Below are 19,400 nucleotides of genomic sequence, written 5' to 3'. Positions count from 1 at the left end.
TAAAACCTGAAAATAAACATTTCCAAATATCAATGCCCTTATAAAATTTACTATTAACCTAAAACAAATGCCTACATAAACACTGTTGTTCAATTTGCAGTGAACCCATGTAACATATGCATAAAAATGTGCAAACACACGTTTTATAATAAAAATTTATATATGAACATTATAACATTGTCAGGATTAAATGATTTAAACAAATTCCTAACACAAGAACAACCCCCTAACAACTATAATGTGTGCTTATCGTTCATTTTTTATTTATGTCAAGCAGGTCATTTGCCTCTTTCATTTGTTTAATCACATCCTCATTGGCCTTTTCTTTACAAAGACAAAGACAGCTTTCGGCAAATTTCAGGATGCTATCTCCCTTTTTAAACATCTGCCTTAGCTTGCGGAATGATTCTGGATTAGCTGCTGCTAACTCTGCAATTGGAGCCTGGATGACTATTGTGTTCCTGTCAACGTTTAGTCTGTTGTAGGCCTCTGCCTTACTCAGGCCCTGTTTTACAAGGTTTAATACCTTGTAGTACCTCTTCAGCGATTCTTCTGGGGTATGCACTGAAAAAATAAAATAAACAAACTTTTATAAGATGGGTGACTATGAAATTACTTATCCTAAGCAAAGGAAAAATTGTATAAAGTATCATTATTAAAATGACATACCTCTTTTGGAATAGTCAGAAGTCAATTTCTTTGATTTCTTATGTCTTTTCGCTCTGTGTTTCTCCTTAACCTTTCTTTTTTTGTGTTTTGGGGGCTCAGAATCAGAGGACTCGGAAGTTGAAAAATTTGAAGATTCAGAAGTACTGCTCTTTCTTGTAGTTGCAGTCTGTGTAGGTACCCCTTCTGAGGGACCCTTCTGAATTAAAGCTGTGACAGACAATAATAAATTAACTGAGAACAAAGTAAACTTAAACAAAATATGGATAAAACTGCAAATGTTCCAAACTGTACAAGCACAAAATTATGGACAAATATAATTCAACAGCACTGAAAGTGATTGCATACATTGGGCTCTCCCAGACTAATTTTTTTTTTAGTTGACAATAAACTGATTAAACTGATGATTATACAGTCTATAGAGGACCAGGAAGTTCTCGGATTACATCCAAAATATCTTAATTTGTGTCTAAAGATGAACAGAGGTCTTACGGGTTTAGAACGACATAAGGGTCATTAATGACAGAATTTTCATTTTTGGGTGAACTAACCCTTTAAGTTGCTTCATGTAGGGTACAATGTGACTGGCTGGAGGGTAACTTACCATCTTCAAGTCTTGCACGAAGATAATTTCTCTCCTCTGTCAGAGAGTTAACCTTATCCTCCAGGTGAAGGATTTTCTGTTTTTGAACTTCTATTGTTTGCTTTGCATTTTGGAATTGTATTTGTATGGTGGGTGCAACTTCTAAAAGTAAAGAAAATGACAAGAATTTTTAAACATTCATAAAAATGTTGGCATAAAAGAATAAATAAATACTTTTATGAAAGAGTTATTGTACATTGTAAAATTGCACAATAAAAATAAAAACTATTAAAAGTGCTCTGAGCACTTCTGCAAGCAGCGTTTTTTTTTTCTGTTAAGACACTATGAGTAAAGTGAGTAAAGACACAATGTGTAACATTTTTGCAATAAAATATCCAAAAACCACTTGCATAGTATTATATATTTTGTACAGCTGTGTACTTGTGTTATTTCAAACATTCTCAAAGATTTGTAAATATTCTGGGTTTAAGAAATGACTCATCCCTGGCCATAGTTGCCCAGCAATGATGCCATTTCTGCATGAATATGCTACACATACTTAACTAGACTGAGTGAAGGACTGAGCACGTGCATAGTTTCATGCTCAGTTATTGCATCATCAAACTTTGCCTCTGTTATTGTTTTGAAAATGTGATCTCTAGCGAAAAAAAATTCATATTGTGCCTTTAAAATGTACATAACAATGTTCTGTGAAAATATAAATAATCATTTAATCATATAATATAACAAAGTATTAATAGAATTGTTATTACTAAAACACCTTTCAAATTTTTGGAAAGATTAGTTATTTATGATTTTGAAAAATGTCTTCTGTTCACCAGGGCTGCATTTATCTGATCAAAAAAATTAAAACAATAATTTTGTGAAAAATTACAATAAAAAAAGTTCTCTATTTTAATGTATTATTCAAAGTACATGTAACGCAAGGTCATTTGCAATTTTAACTGACAAAAAGCTGTGTAAAGTATCACTTTTTTATGCGGCTCATCCAAATCTAAAATTATTATAGTATTTTGAAACATGATGTGCATTGACCAGAGTAGCCTACTTGCACACTTGCTGTGCAGTGTGCATACCTGTTCTTGCATTTTCCTGAACAGCAGACACAGGGACTGTAAATGTAAAGAAAGGGCTGGTAAGTTCACATTCTAATGTGATAACAGTAATACTATAAAGTACTATTAGAATTTTATACAATTTTGTTTTTTTAATTGTACATAATACAATTTATTGGTGTAATTAAAAAGCAGAATTTTACTTCACTTGGAAAAAAAAATACTCCAGTGCCACATGATCTTTAAGGAATCATTACAATTTGATTTGATACGCAAGAGACATTTAAGATTATTATCAATGTTAAAAGTAATCGTGCTGCTTTACATTTTCTGTGGACAAACTGGAATTTATGTTTTACTTTTCAGGATTCTTTAATAAATAGAAAGTTCAGTGAGCATTTATTTGTATTTATTAAATATTTTCACTACATTAATTAAAGCATTTATCAAATTACCATTTTGAAATAATCTAAATGTCTTCACTCTGTACTTTTTTTTTTACAATTAAAATCATTTCAAACATTTGTGGCAAGATTTGAAAAAGAGAGATCTATTATTGTGTTCACTAAAATGTTAAGGAGCAAAAACTGTTTTTAACAATGATAATAGTAAAAAGTAAACACTAAACAGTATATTTCTTGAGCAGTGTGAAAATGAAACTCTTTTTAAACAACAACAGATTTATGAACTATTTTAATGACTAATGTTGCATTCTTAAATGCAAAAGAACTCAAATGCAGTTAGAATTTACAGTTAATCAAAATGCATAACTGTTACAGCTGACATGTAATGTGTCAGACTATGACCTACTGTACGTTTATGTAATTATATCAGAAATGTTGCAGATTCTATGTTAGAACTATCTCAAATTCATTCAAAATCGTTAATCCGATATCCAGATGAATCCAAAAGAATGGCATCTCTGCACTTACAAAAAACTGTATATAGTATAACTTGTGTGTGCCTCATCTAAAATAAAAGCCTATGAAAGGTTAATAAAAACTATTAAAGATTTGATACATTATAAACATAAAAAGATGTGCATTTATAAGCCTACTTTGTCTGCACACTTGCTGTGCAGTCTGCATACTGGATCCTGCATTTTCCTGAACAGCAGACACAGGGACTGTAAATGTAAAGAAAAGGCTGGTTAGTTCACATTCTAATGAGTCCAGTACTCAAGTTCAAGTCTTAACTCAATGAAGCGGTCATGGTGGTTAAAACTACACCGTTGATTAACAATTTTATTTATATTAGGCGTTACATATTTAATATAAGACCTCAGTGGGTATTTCCCAAAATATATCAATGGCTTCAACTAACGTTACTTGAATATTTTGCTTACATTTGAACGTAATTGGTATGTTACCAATTCAAAGACAGATTTTTCTAGTTTACTCTAACGTAATGTAACACTTTAGTCACTCGTTATCATTATCATTTTAAACACTTACCATCTGTAGCTGCACCATACTTTGGATTTATCTTAATTGGCCTCCCACGTCTAGTCGCCATTGTGCTCTCCTTGTCACGTTTGCGTTCGATTTTGGGCGCAACAACCACTTCTTCTTCTTCGTCATCTGCCATTGGAGCGATTTTCAAAATACAAGTATGTCCACCTTTAATACTAACATGCAATTCTGATGGGTCTTGCACTTCTTTGGAGTTGTCCCAGCATGTAAAGACTTCAAACGAAGGTACCACTCCAAAAGTTTTAATTTTATTCAAAATGTTTATTATGTTATGGCTATGCTTCATGTTAACACCGAGCACTGAAATATTGGTCAATTTACTGGGACGGTCAGGTGATGAACGAAGAGACTCGAAAAACCAAAGACTCGTCCAAGGTCCATGGTCCAAACTAATCAATTCTTTTTCTTGCTCGGAATGTTCAAACTGCATTGGTTAAGCTTATTGGTCCATCATGTCATCAACGAACGACTCGAAAATGATTGGAAACAGGCGAATTAATTACAGACAGTGCAGAATCTATTGAATGTTATGCATATGCGCGACTCAACGAGTCACTCCCAGAGACGACGCGTTCTTGCCGATTCACATCAAAGATTTGTTCAAAAATAACGAATTGTTAAGGAAGGAACGACCCTTCACTATGGCGGGATTAATGACTAAATTGTTGCTAATGGCGGTTCAAAAGCCCTCAAAAAAGGGAAAGCTCAAAGTAATAAAATGGCTTCAAAAGAAAAAGCTACTCACAAGCAGAGTACTTTGTTCAAGATGTGGCCAAAAGATGAAACTGACCAGGAACAGTAAAATTTCTGATGGATATAACTGGTGAGTCGCGGTAGGAAACCGCATATCTTCTTCTTCTATTGGAATTAGCCTACACTTACTTTGCCTTGTTACAGAACAAGTTAGGAGTAGGTTTCATGACTGTTCAAAATGTTGCAAAGATATGACCATGAACAGTGGCCTATTTAGCCAAATTGTGTGAATCATACGTACAGTTGAAGTCAAAAGTTTACATACACCTTGGAGAAACTGCAAAATGTTAATTATTTTACCAAAATGAGTGGGATATTTTTTGTTTAGTAAAAGACATATGCATATAGTCCATAAGAGAAAACAATACGTTAGTTCAATTTACAAAAAAAATAGACCCTGTTCAAAAGTTTGCATACTCTGCTGTTACCTGAATGATCCACAGCTGTTTTTTGTTTGTTTGTTTAGTGATAATTGTTCATGAGTCAGTTCACTTGCTAAAATCAGTGATAGAACCTTCAAAATATGTTTAAAAAAGGTGAATGAAGAACACCTTATATTACAAATTTGACAAGCAGAGCATATACCTCTCCATAACATTAATTAGTATTTTCTTTTGAATCACAGGGTGTGCAGATCTAAAAATCATCGTGGAGTTAAAAGCAGCCGATCTGTAAGGACAGGATCTTTATTTGAAAAATCAAAAATAAGCTTGCCATCATGGTTAACATTTATTTACAGGTAAGCCATTCCCTTGTCTACCTTTACCTTAAATGTCTCTGAAATTTAGCATGAGAGTGTAGAATGTATAGAGTATATTAATTGTATACAGTACGAGGTGAGAAGTAAATAGACATTAAAAACACCTATCAGGACCAATGTATAAAAATCATGGCATTTACTTGTTGCAGAACAAGATCTCAAAACTTGCACATTTATAACCCTACATGCACATCATGCTAGAGCTCATTTTCTGTCAAACAGGTTTTATTGTAGTAGTACTATCCCTGCAAGGAAAAAGTTTGACTAACTTGATGTTTTTGCTACAGTATAACCATTCATTACTAATAGCACAAGCACTGTGCCAATTATAATAATAATATATCTACTACTGTATACCAGCCAGTCATCACAATTTGAAGTCTATTTGGTGTCATTTTATATCTTAGTTTAGAACACATGGGCTGTTTTGTGCTGTAATGGTTTGATATTTTTTTGTAAATTATTGATGTTTCATTGCACAGGTTCTCTCAAGGATTGCACCTGAGACAGATAGACATGATGCAGGACAGGATTGCTAGAAGTTCTAAAACTCTCTCCAGAATGGCTAAGGTCCTGAGAAAGATCTGTACCAAGGCTATGAAAGAGTACCAAAAAAGAAGAAGGCAGCAGATGGGAGGTCAACAAGAATTTGTTGTTATTGATGAAAGCAATTTCCGTCATAAACGAAAGGTAAGTTTTATTGAGTTTAGTGCTGTGGTTTGCAACAGAGATGAAGCAGCTGTGATGCACTCAATGTGAATTAAGGTCTAGTCAGCTTTATACAGTTAAGCTTTAGAATGATAGAAGGTAAATAATGCTATCATGACTTTTCTTCGTCCTAGTAAGCAATAATGAATAAAATTGTACAAAAGTACAATTTTAAATTATTATTTATGATTATTACTAAAGTCATTTATATAAGGAAAAGAACCGAAGAAAAGCAACATTGCTATGTGATTGCTGTGTAACCTTATTACAATAATTATTGTATAATTATTAGCTATTTGTATACAGAACATAATTGTAATTTTGCCTGACATTATCACCTTTTTTTCTTCTCAGTATATATTTCTTTCTTTTTTTTTTTCTTTCTTTTTTTTGCAGTATGGACGGGGTAGGGCATCTACCACATGGAGGCGAAGGAAGTGGGTTTTTGGAATGCTGGGTGTGAAACATAATCTGCGAAGGCCAATATTGCGTCTTGTCACTCGAAGATCAAGAAATCATCTAATTCCAATTATTGTCAAACATGTGCGTCCAGGTACAATCCTGATCTCAGATGAGTGGAGAGCTTACAGAGGTGTGCTGGCAAATATGGGCTACAGACATTTTACAGTCAATCACAGTCACTGGTTTGTAGACCCAAACACTGGAGCCCATTCACAGCATCTAGAACGAGCATGGCTGTCTTATAAAACAAGGGTGTGGAGACTAAGAGGAAACAGGACAGAGAAAATGTTAAAAGAACATCTCGCTCTCATTGAATGGACCAACTGGCTTGGTGAAAGGCACAGAAGAGGTGTCCTTGGACCGGTTATTCAGAGACATTTACCATCAATTTCCAGTCTAACAAATCCTATCTTCTTGTTACATGTGTGTTTAATGCTCAATGGCTGACTTCTTCTAAAACATTTGTATACATTACAAAATATATTCTAATAAAGATTATTTAGTTATTTTTATTATTATTAAGATTATTATTATTATTAGTAGTAGTGTATCAGTTAAATAAGGAAGTGAGTATTTGGACACAGGGAATTTTGAATGACAATGAAATGTGGCGAATTGATAATTGTTCTTACTTACAAATCAGAAAACCAATGTGACAAGTTGTGACAAGATCATTATTAACTAGTCATTAACTAATGTAAGTTCATGATTTGTTGAGGCATCTTTATGTCATGACTTTACTTGAAGGGGCACATGATGGTGAACTCATTGTTAACTAGTCATTAACTAGCATGAGTTCATGATTTGTTGAGACATCTTTATGTCATGACTTTACTTGAAGGGGCACATGATGGTTAACTCATTATTAACTAGTCATTAACTAGCATGAGTTCATGATTTGTTGAGGCATCTTTATGTCATGACTTTACTTGAAGGGGCACATGATGGTTAACTCATTATTAACTAGTCATTAACTAGCATGAGTTCATGATTTGTTGAGACATCTTTATGTCATGACTTTACTTGAAGGGGCACATGATGGTTAACTCATTATTAACTAGTCATTAACTAGCATGAGTTCATGATTTGTTGAGACATCTTTATGTCATGACTTTACTTGAAGGGGCACATGATGGTTAACTCATTATTAACTAGTCATTAACTAGCATGAGTTCATGATTTGTCGAGGCATCTCAACATAAGTCATAAATTAAGTGATCAGTTACACATGCAGTATAGTTTCCAGGCTATTTAAATAAGTGAATGGAGGTATGTATTCTTTGAGGTTGGATGAAACAGAGTAACATAAAGGAAAATCACTTGAAACAAAATGAATTTAGGTAAAGTATTTGTAACCGAATTAATTTTCACGAAGTTATCCATGATGTGGGAACGATGTACAGTAAATGATAATGAAATGCAATAATCCAACTGAAGCACATCACCTTAATACACTCCACATTTACGAAACAACATTCTTCCTGGAAATAAATATAATCAGAGCTGTCGTCAAGAACAACATTTCTGGTAAGTTGTTAACCAGGGATAGTGAAAAGTACATTTTGAAATGCTTAAAAATTGTCTGCACCAGTCACGTGTACAAGTCAGGAGTAATACTGAAGCGTGGTGTATGTGTGAAATGCAATAAAACAGTGCAAGATTAGTGCTGATCAAGTTGATACAGTTCTGAGCGATGTCTGCTGTTCTTCTTTCTTCTGATCATTCGTTGTTAATTAACATGTTAACTAACAAACGTGTGTTAACGTGTAGTTAAGGTGGCTGTAGTTAACACATGAATCCTCATGATTCCAGGCGTAGCTAAGGTTAGTCCATCATTAATTCCTTATTGGTCCATTAATTAGTTCATGATTAATAAACTATTAATTCAGATATTAGTACATCATTAATCATGTACCCTTATTGTAAAGTGTTACCGAATTTTTTAGTGCACGTGAAGAAGAAAATGTGGCAAAAATACATTAAAGTTTGTATTTTTGTAATTTATTTATTGTATTGTATTTCCTTTCAGTGATGCTTGCTCTGTACTAAAATATCCCATGTAATGACTCCTTTTTCATGCATTTCCTTGAAACAAGAAATCAGCATGTCACTTGTTTTATAGCCAGTAATCTTTAGTTTATGTTGATGATTAGTCAGTGGCAGCTGCTTTCAGGGCACTGGTCCAAGGCCCACTAGGGGCAGGCCCGCGTTATCCTAATGGGCAACATGGGCTGCAGCCCAGGGCCTCGAGCACTGGGGGGCCCCCGAGACAATCCTGTTTTGCGTTTAAAAACGCATCGTCGTCACACAGCCAAATACTTCAAAAGGCTCGCACGCGCGTCTGTTCGCGAGACAGAAGCCGTGTGCATGTTCATAAAAGTGAAGTATAATGGAAATAATGTTGTCAATAACTTGCTAAAGCCTATCTATGTTAAATGTTACTACTAAAATCATTAAGTTGAATAAATGGACAAAGAAAGGGTCCATTACCATGTCTTAACGATGATCTATAGCATTTGACCGTAATTTTTAAAGTGGGTTTCTGAAACTTGTACATGCAGTAATGTAAGTAGCACAGAATTTTAAATGAGTCATATTGATTTCTGAAAAAAAAAAAAAAAAAAAAAAAAACGGCTACGTCTGCACATTTTAAGATACTCCACAAGATGTGAATAAATGTAACTCGTACACTCACTTGAGTGGATACTTTTTATTCAACGAAATAAAATGCACATAAAACGTGATGGAAACTTAGAGAAGAAACTAATAGTAAAATTATTAGGAATAAAACATGCATTATAAAAGTCTGTGACAGAATAATCAATCAACTAGATTAATCTTCAGACACATTACATCTGAAATGATGATATGACCAATCTGAAATTCCAAAGCCAGAGTCGAATCGGTCGAATTTAAACTTGGACTTGTTAAAAAGCCTTTTTTTAATTTTAATTTTATGTTTTACAGATATTTTATTTTATAGATCAGCAATGCAAGTCATAATGATGGAGGGGCGCATATGAGCCTACTGTACTGTTGTTGTCAATCTTAGAAATGTTTTTACCGTTTTTAATGTTTTTGTTTTTTTGTCTGCATGTTTTAAATTGATAATATCTTATTCATATTAAAATCTTGGGACTCGTTCGCATAAGACACGCGATTATGGATGGGGGGGCCTTTGCGTTCGTTAGCCCAGGGCCCCGCGAAGGCTTAACCCGGCACTGACTGGGGGCTTCAGCAAACTTCCAAATGGGCCTCATGATGACAAAAATGTATTTACAATAAGACAAAAGAGGTATTAAAATAAGCCAAAACAACTAAAAATCAAGACATTTCTCACTCCCTCATGTAAATCATGTAAATTAATAAATCTTAAAACCTCATAGGCATTTTTATAAAGGATATAATTTTTTTTTTTAGTTATACCAGGCTCTAAAACATTCTGTTAACATTAGCTTATAGCAGCTTTAAGCCATATACAGTCAACAGTTAACATTAGCTTATAGCAGCTTTAAGCTATATATAACCCAGAATATTCCTGTCAACTCTCAACAGCTACAGAAAATAAACATTACATGGCAATCTTCAAAACAACAGGCCCTTTTACCTGACAGTGTTGAACCAGAGGGCATCACATTTCTGATTATTCAAACTGACCACTCTCCAACGTTTTTTTATCATAAAGAAATAAACACCAAGACCCCTAGATTATCCCAGTGATCTGTGATTGACACTATAACCACCTTCTTTCAGAGACACCATAAACAGACCTCTGCCAAAGGATCCATACAGCATTATTAGCACATGGAAAACTCCTAGACCTACCTGCAGTTTGGAGGGGGATCAAGGGTTATTTCTGCCAGAGAGAGGTTTCAGTACACTCATTAAATTCACCCATGCTGCCTTGTTGCTCAGAAAAAAATCAATCATCTTCTGCACTGCATTTAAAAGTGAACACCATTGATTTAAGTTCTCACAAACTCAAGAGAACAAGAAAAATACAAAAGGTCAGAATAACACCGTGAACAAACATTTGACATTTTATTATCTTATTAACATGAGTGTCGTGAATTACAGCCCTCATTCTTGCATACTAACAGGATACACATTGCAGACTGTGGTACCATGAACTAAAGAGCAGAAATTACATTTGTAGCTACTGATTTTATTTGATAAAACATGTCTGTGTTGAGCATTGAAACTCGGGTGCCTAAAGCCCTATTCAGACGAGACTAGTTTACTAAACAATGCTTGAGTTACAATTCTTATCACTTGATGTCTGTGTACTGGTTTGGACAGGACTAACATCTCCATGTTTATTACAGTGGTGTAAGTGTGTTTTCTAGATGTGGGTTTTACAGAAGTCCATGTCCTTTGCTTGCATGCATCATGTATGACGTCTATGTCTTTTAAATCAGATTAATTGTTTATTTATTGTTTTCGTTATTTGAATTGAATTGTTTATTGCTTCTGTTGTGGAGGAGGAAGTACAGGACTTCCTACTGCCAATACATACACAACTCACTGCTGTGAACAAGTAAGACATGCTGCTGCTGTACAATATAGCATACATGAATAACTCATAGCAGATCTATTCAGGTGGAGCTGGGGAAGATGGAGGTTTTTGAAACCACGCTACATCTGCTAACCGAGTTTGAAGGTTGAGCAGCAAGCTCATTGGTTACTGACACAGCAGCAACCAGTCCTATAGAGGGTATGCACATGATGTCACCGCCGACCGTTATGACTGCGGTTACGCCCACTGAGTGGCAAAAACGAATGAGTGGCAGTATTGGTTTTCAGCGTGAATGCCGCGAAAAACACACAAAACACATCCAAAACGTGAAAGAGCTTTGTGATTGACAGTACAAATAGCTTTGACACAAAATCTGAGGTATATTTTTACAGACTGCTGAAAGCTACAGAAAAAAACTGGACTCATGGATTTGCAGTTATCATTTTGTGTCAAAATGTTGGATTTTGAGGAAAATCATACTGTATATATTGTATAGTAATATATTGTGTTGACAACTCATCAATTATATATTTACCATCTTATATTCTGCATAAATGGGTGTTTTTAAATAAACACTGACAAAAACTATACAAGTTTTAGTGCTGGACGATATGACGATAAATATAACATTGATATAAGTGATTACTCGGATTTAAACCTACCTATATAGTAGTTATATAAAACAGGAAGATTTGCTTTATGTATTTCCCCGGCGTCAAAATCTGGCAAATATAAATGTCAGGAAACACGCTTCCTGGCTGCATGTCAGTATCCATGGATTAGGTTTATCTGACAAGTTGTAAGGAACACTTTCGAGCCCAACCTTTAGTGTAATCCTTTGTTTTATTCGCGTTTTCGCAGTTTCCCTTATTAAATCCAGTCATGCAGCAGGTTCTTTGGCCACTCAGTCCAGCTGAGGGAGCGCTTTCCGGTGGGAAAGTGATGTCAATGCATACCCTCCATAGAGAATTATGTGATTGCAAGCAGATTGAGTTAAAGGATTAGTTCATTTTGAAATTAAAATTAGCCCAAGCTTTACTCACCCTCAAGCCATCCTGGTGTATTTGACTTTATTCTTTCTGATGAACATAATCACAGAAATATTAATAAATATCCTGACGCATCCGAGCTTTATAATGGCGGTGATAGGGATCAATGAGTATGAGCTGAAGAAAGTGGTTCCATTCACATCCATCCATCATAAATATGTGCTCCACACGGCTCCGGGGGGTTAATAAAGGCCTTCTGAAGCAAAGCGATGCGTTTGTGGGGAAAAAAATCCATATTTAAGCAAGTTATGAAGTAAAGCAGCTTCCGCCAGACCGCCTTCCGTATTGATGTTACGAAGAAAGTGTAAACTGGCATCACTTTTTCCATAAGTTGAATAGGGAAGGCGTAGGACGTAGCGATAAGCTTTGTGAAGTGCAAGAGTTTTACACTTTCTGCGTATGTTGAATACGGCAGCCGGCTCGGAGATATAAGATATTTTACTTCATAAATATGGATTTTTTTTTTTTTTTTTACACAAACGCATCGCTTCACTTCAGAAGGCCTTTATTAACCCTCCGGAGCCATAGATGGAAGCAATTTCTTAAGCTCATCCTCATCCCTATCACGGCCATTATAAAGCTCGGATGCGCCAGGATATTTATTAATATTTCTACAATTATGTTCATCAGAAAGAAAAAAGTCATATACACCTAGGATGGCTTGAGGGTGAGTAAAGCATGGGCTAATTTTAATTTCAAAGTGAACTAATCCTTTAAGGACCTATCAGCCTGCGCAGTCTAGAGTTTCATGACAGAACTTTGTATTTTTTAAACTTCACATGAGTTTAAAGAAGTGGCTGTTTATAATAAACTTGTATAAGTAGCCTAAGTGAGCAGAGAAACATAGATCTTTCTTACCTGGCACCGATATTAAAATGGGTAGTCTTAGCAGTGTCTACAATTTGGCTCTATTTATTAATTTTATCATTTTAATACAATGGGTGCTTCTTAATCGGAGAGCTGCGTCCTATAAGGCTGTATCACCTGCCATGTCATCAAGCTCTGTAGAAGGATGTCTCAGTTTGAAGGATCCTTTGAAGGCTGTCTTTATTTCCCCGTCTTTCATTCGGCTCATTTTGAAGAATGCAATATCCTCCCAATACTTTGCACTCATTCCAATTCACAAAAAAGAATTAGGGCAATTCCATGCAAAGTTCTAAAGCTGGGCATACAACTGTGCGATTTTCGTCCGATTTTGAGCCGAATTCTGACTCGTGTGACTCTTTATTGAGTCGGGCCGATTTTCATCTTTGTCGTGCAGTTGTCGTGCAGTGTACATGGGGAAACGAGAGGCGATAAACCTCTCCCAACCGGCAATCGGATGGTCGGATTAACTTCTGGCATGTCAGAAATTTTGGTTGCCCCTCGTAAGGATATCGCACAGTTGAAGCAGAGCTACAAACCGATTGTATGAAGGTATATTTGGTGCACAACAACTGAGCATCTATGACAGTGGAATTTGTAGTTGTAGAGAATAGCCACACATGTGTAGGCCTATCAGTAAATTTGAAGTCACAGAGAAAAATGTTTTAAGAGTTGCAAATTTGTAGATTTGTTTTCTCTCCCACAAACACAACACAACAGTTACACCTTCTTAAATTCTTCACGGTAATATGCCTATAAAGTAGTGTTTATAATCGAAATGCTTCGTTGTTTACGGAGGTTACCGGGAAATGGCTCTATTTCTGCGGTGCCATAAGCGCCACCCAGTGTCAGAGAGTGGATTTACAGAGAGTTACATTTACATTACATTTTTGTCTGGTTGATGGAAAAACAAGCTTATGTAGATTCTACAATTTTAAACAATTTGGATAAGGCATCTAGAATTATTTATGGAGCAGATAAAATACCTATAATCATCATTTTGACTGGACCCTTTTCTTTATTTAAAGGCCGAAATGTGAGGTTTACCATTTTATGAAACGTTTTTCAGAGCTTTATTTGAACATTTCATATAAATAGTTGTCAATCATGTTGTCATTTGAAATCAGGACATCATTGATAATGTAATGTTTTTAGTGTTTTATTCAAATAAGATGTACTTGGTTAAATGATTCATGTGTCAGTACTTTTTGAACATTTCCAACACATTTTAACAATGTCATGATAATATTGAAAACTGTGGTAATTTTGGTTACTATAATCCTGATAAGAAATTTTCATACCATTTCATCCCTAGTTACGAATGAAGGAGGAGGAGGTATTTCAAAATACATATGGCAGAGAGGAACCATGGCTTTGAGAAATTCTGTGAACAATTACAAGCAAAGTTTTCATAAATGTGCTCACTTGTCTGTCAGATAAACATGGGCACCTAACATTTTTTAATCTCTTTTAGGGCTGTCAAACGATTAATCACGATTAATCACATACAAAATAAAAGTTTGAGTTTGCCTAATATATGTGAGTGTACTGTGTGTAATTATTATGTATATATAAATACAAACACATTCATGTATATATTTGAGAAATATTTGCAAGTATATGTATTTATTTATATTTTTATATGATTTATATTATATATAAATAAAAAATATTTTGTACATAAATAACATATTTCTCTTAAATATATAAATTAATTTGTATGTATTTATACATAATAATTACACACACCCACATATATTATGCAAACTCAAACTTTTATTTTGTATACAATTAATCGTGATTAATCGTTTGACAGCCCTAATCTCTTTATATATATATAAAAAAACATTCCTTCAAAAACCATAGTTGGAAATACAAGAGACCTTGAACATTTATATCACCCTATTTCTATGCTGGTGACACCATTGCTTTGTGTAGCCTATGACCAAGAGTGCTGTTTTCCTAAATACCATCACGATTTGAAAATGTGACACTGATTTCATAGAACAGTTCAAATAGTTAAAATCAAGTCACTTACATTTTAGGTGCAATATTGACTATTTTTGTTCTGTTTCAGAATAAAGGTATACTTTATGAAACAGAAGAGTGAAGTTTTCAGCAAATTCAAGGAATTTGAGAAAACATTCTCCAACGAGTGTGGACAGAAAGTAGCAAGACTAAAAACTGACAATGGTGGAGAATACACATCCAAGGAATTTCAAGAATACTTGAAAGTGCAAGGTATCCATCATGAGATAACTACTGTAAAATTAAGTGGGAGTGTTGTTATGTAGAAATTTTGCCGATAGGTGTTGCTATTTTACTGTGACACTGCAGTTCTGTTCTTTCTGCTTACTTGTTTTATTTATTTATTTATTGACATAAAAACGCACGTGAAATTCTAACAGTTTCTGCTGCACAAGTTTCTGAGCGATTAGTAAGAGCCCAAACCTCCAGCATATTACAACAGGTACAGCTGTCTTCGTGTGTTTGTGTGCTTCCAGACCTTTTTATATTGTACTTTTTTATCATATGACTTTTATTTTTATTATATTTTATTCATTTATAACTATAATTTGCATGTTTTTTTTACTAAAAAAATGTAATGCTTAAACTTTACTATATGAGTTTGTTTGTAACTAGAGACAATCATCATGCTTAATCTTGAATCTGTCATTCTGTAATTTCATATGTCCTGTTCCAGAGTCAGACGATCGAGCTCATTCCCATAACCAAAGTGAGCTACATGTGGAAAGGAAAATCCCATGTTTACTGTGTATGGAAATGAGTTTGAAGTGAACACTGATGGCTACTATTCTGCCACCTGCTGCTGTTCTCTCATGTAACATCTGATACACCTGACCTTACAGTATAAGTCCAATATAAATACTGCATATCCATTAAGATTAACAATGTAATAATTGTGGGATGTAAAGGAAAATATACATCAATAGTTGACAGACACAAAACAATTGGTCATTGAGTACACAGCTTCTGTCTATGTAGATTTTTGTAACATTTTGTCAATATGACCAAATGTGAATTACTAAACCTTTCTTAGATTAATGCACTTTTTAGACAACGTATATTGTACAGTCTTCAATATAGCCTGTCGTAAATCTATAAATAATAACAATATAATAAACTGAGCTGAGAAAGAATTGTCACCAAAAGTTTTGTACTGTACTGTGTTTTTTGATATGTGTTAAAGTAAGACTAGACATTCAGAGCTCAATATTAAGGATTTTATCAGATCAGTTCAGATTTTTATTTGACCTGGTGACACTGGCATTAAATAGTTGACTGATTAAATAATTGTTTGCATGTGTGTAGTATGTTGTCTATAACATTTAATGGAAAATGTTTAAATATATATATATATATATATATATATATATATATATATATATATATATATATATATATATATATGTTACGTGTATGGTGTAGCAGAGAAGAGGCGTTCACGGACTTCCACAATAAAGGGTATTTATTACACGAAGGAGAGAAAACAACCAATACACATCAAACTAACATTAAGAACAGACAGGGAGTGCTAGGAGTGAGTCCATTATAAAGGGTGAGTAGATGATGATGTCCACGTGCAGGTGATGAGTGATGATGAGGAGATGACGAGGAAGTGAGTGCAGGTGTGGAAACAGGAGGATTATGGGTAATGGAGTCTGGTAACAGAGGGAACTGTGACAGTACCTCGCCCTGGAGACCTTACGTAGGTGCAGGGAGAGGAGTAGGCAGGAACAGAGGTCCCCAGGGTGGGTCTAGGAGCTCGGGCAGCCATAGCAGGTCAGAGGCCGAGGGTGGCCATGGTTAGGAGCTGTGGGCGGCCATGGTGGGTCAGGAGCCTTAGCAGGCCATGGCGGGACTGGAGCCTTAGCAGGCCATGGCAAGGCCGAAACCCCGCCCATGAGGCCGCCATTTGACTTTTATTTACTTTTCATTATCTGATGATATTAAAATGTTCTTCTGAACTGGTCTGTTAAAGTGTTAGTTCACCCAAAAATAAAATTTCTGTCATTAAGATATTGATATTGTTGAATAAAGTCATTATTTTTGTTTTTGCACACAAAAAGTATTCACGTCGCTTCATAAAATTAAGGTTGAACCGCTGCAGTCACGTCGACTGTTTTAACAATGTCTTTAGTTACTTTCTGGACCTTGAAAGTGTTGATTGCTGTCTATGGATGAGTCATATACCTCTCAGATTTCATCAAAAAATATCTTAATTTATGTTCCGAAGATGAACAAAGATCTTACGGGTTGGGAATGACATGAGGGTGAGTAATTAATGACAGAAATTTCATTTTTGGGTGAACTAACCCTTTAATATTGATGAAGGGAACAGTGGTCGTATGGAGGTGGGCTTTAAACCACCAATTTGTGTTTTCAACTTCTTTAACCAGTAACCAGTTGCGCCTGAATGGTCAAATGCACACAGGTGTCAAAATGTCCATCGTGTGGAGTATCCCACGTAAATACAGTTGTCATGGTTTAAGTGGACATAATTAGGTGGGTGAAAACCGGATATGTTAACTGTCCCTTAATGGGACAGTAGCCTAATTAAATATTTGTCTGTCATTAATTCTAATCAAACAACAAAAGAGGTTAAATGTATACATGGTAAATAAACCTACTGTTTAACAAGTTTAAAACTCTGAATAACAAGTTTATTTAATTTGTATCTCTATAGTATTTGTCTTATTTTTTGCAATTTGTTCGTAAATTTCTTAAATTTAAAAGAAGTATCTTCTGCTCACCAAGCCTGCATTTATTTGATTAAAAATACAAACAAAAACAGTAATATTGTGAAATATTATTCCAATTTAAAACAGCTGTTTTCTATGTCAATATACAATAAAGTGTAATTTATTCCTGTGATCAAAGCTGAATTTTCAGCATCATTACTCCAGTCTTCAGTGTCACATGATCCTTCAGAAATCAATCTAATATGATTTGATGCTCAAGAAACATTTATGATTATTATCAATGTTGAAAACAGTTATTTACATTTTTATTTCATGATGCTATGATGAATAGAAAGTTCAAAAGAACAACATTTGTCTGAAATCTAAATCTTTTGTAACATTAAACACTACCGTTCCAAAGTTTGGGGTCAGTAAGAATTTTAATTTTATTTTTGGGGGATAGAAATAAAATTAATCAATACTTTTATTCATCAAGGATTAGTTAAACTGATCAAAAGTTACAGTATATATATATATATATATATATATATATATATATATATATATATATATATATATATATATAAATATATATATATATAGTAAATTTCTCATAGTTATATTGCCCACCCCTTGCTCACCCGTCCCATATTCCACTGTGAGAAATCTGGTCACCCTAGTCAGAATGTGCTTCTGTACAGCTGTATAATCTCCATCTGTCTACTCTGATTTAAGCAGCGGCTCTGAGAATAAGGTAAGTCTTTGATTATCTCTCTTAAAAAAGCTTATTTGGCTAATAATTTATAAATAAATGATTGCATGTTATGAATAATGCAAATGAATTGCTAAATAAACAATTATATTGAGCTATATTTAACATGCAAAAAGTATCCTATTTCTGAATGTGCTTTTTTCAGCTGTCGCAGATCTAATTTGTCATATTTATTACCCCCTGAGACTTGTTATAGATAGGATAAAAATCACCAAATACAATGGTTTCTTTTTAATAACAAAGTTCAGAATAATAATAATAATAATAAAAACAAAACAAAACAAAACAAAACAAAACAAAAAAGGTGGCCATGCACTCTACTGCAATGTTATATAGCAAGTTCAAACTGCAAAGCATAGGGTACATCTTTTTGTTGGTGGTAGCTGTTTGTGGTTTTTTCACCTTTCCATTTGCAAAGTGAGAAATACATAAACCTGCAAAGTGTGGTGCGGTATGAGAAAATATTGGTATAACTGTCTCTCTTAAATGTCTTTCTTAAATGTAAGTGTTGTTTGTTGTATGTTTCTTTTTTAATGGACCTTGAGTCTGGAAATAAAGTTGAATTAATGAATATAGGTTGCAGATGCAATGCTTAATATTACTAAAAGTGGGTGACCTTTATTCTAGTAAACTTCTGATTCCTTTTAACTACAATCAAATTTTCAGCCTGTGTTTTGCTCCAGCAGATTTAATATTTTGGCACAGCCTTTTATCCACCTTACCATATTTTGTATCATCCCTTCAAAACATCTCCACTGCCATCTTGTTACTGGCCTTCAAGGTGTATTTGACAGTCTGAATTGCACTGAATGTGGGGATGCTCATGTTGGTGCTCTTGGGGTTAATTATATCACCCATGCTATTAAATGATGACTCTACCAAAGGGCCATGAAATATGGACAGAGCACCTTTCACAACCTTGCATAATGCTGGGTACTTGGAAGATTCAAAGACATGGGCCCACCAATCCAACATGTCATCCCCTTCTCTGAAAGTGGCCAAGCAGGGATCCATAT

At 34.5% G+C, this 19,400-nt stretch overlaps 2 protein-coding genes across 2 annotated transcripts; one reads left to right on the top strand and one right to left on the bottom strand.

The window, feature by feature from the left end:
* Nucleotides 1–241: 241 nt before the first annotated feature.
* Nucleotides 242–5,218, bottom strand: LOC125275261 (coiled-coil domain-containing protein 106-like). The gene is made up of 6 exons (XM_048202054.1): nucleotides 3,780–5,218; nucleotides 3,383–3,451; nucleotides 2,347–2,382; nucleotides 1,271–1,411; nucleotides 670–876; nucleotides 242–564 (listed from the first exon to the last, which is right to left on the bottom strand). The coding sequence occupies exons 1-6, from the start codon at nucleotides 4,225–4,227 to the stop codon at nucleotides 254–256; spliced, it is 1,212 nt and encodes a 403-aa protein (XP_048058011.1). The 5' UTR covers nucleotides 4,228–5,218; the 3' UTR covers nucleotides 242–253.
* On the top strand, nucleotides 3,997–6,927 carry LOC125276224. Its single transcript, XM_048203734.1, has 4 exons — nucleotides 3,997–4,022; nucleotides 5,176–5,289; nucleotides 5,793–6,000; nucleotides 6,415–6,927. Exons 3-4 carry the CDS (start codon nucleotides 5,827–5,829, stop codon nucleotides 6,925–6,927), a joined length of 687 nt encoding a protein of 228 aa, XP_048059691.1. The 5' UTR covers nucleotides 3,997–4,022; nucleotides 5,176–5,289; nucleotides 5,793–5,826.
* Nucleotides 6,928–19,400: the final 12,473 nt, after the last annotated feature.

The sequence above is a fragment of the Megalobrama amblycephala genome, linkage group LG9, assembly GCF_018812025.1.
Source record: "Megalobrama amblycephala isolate DHTTF-2021 linkage group LG9, ASM1881202v1, whole genome shotgun sequence".
In the NCBI taxonomy this organism is placed as follows: domain Eukaryota; kingdom Metazoa; phylum Chordata; class Actinopteri; order Cypriniformes; family Xenocyprididae; genus Megalobrama; species Megalobrama amblycephala.
Note: the sequence above shows the minus strand (reverse complement) of the source record. Positions and strands in the feature narration are given on the sequence as shown.

Coding starts and splice junctions, on each gene's coding strand:
- LOC125275261 (XM_048202054.1), bottom strand. CDS start 4,227: ATGCAGTTTGAACATTCCGAGCAAGAAAAAGAATTGATTAGTTTGGAC. Junction 3,452..3,779: donor GTATGGTGCAGCTACAGATG/GTAAGTGTTTAA, acceptor TTACATTTACAG/TCCCTGTGTCTGCTGTTCAG. Junction 565..669: donor TTCTGACTATTCCAAAAGAG/GTATGTCATTTT, acceptor TTATTTTTTCAG/TGCATACCCCAGAAGAATCG.
- LOC125276224 (XM_048203734.1), top strand. CDS start 5,827: ATGATGCAGGACAGGATTGCTAGAAGTTCTAAAACTCTCTCCAGAATG. Junction 6,001..6,414: donor ATTTCCGTCATAAACGAAAG/GTAAGTTTTATT, acceptor TTTTTTTTGCAG/TATGGACGGGGTAGGGCATC.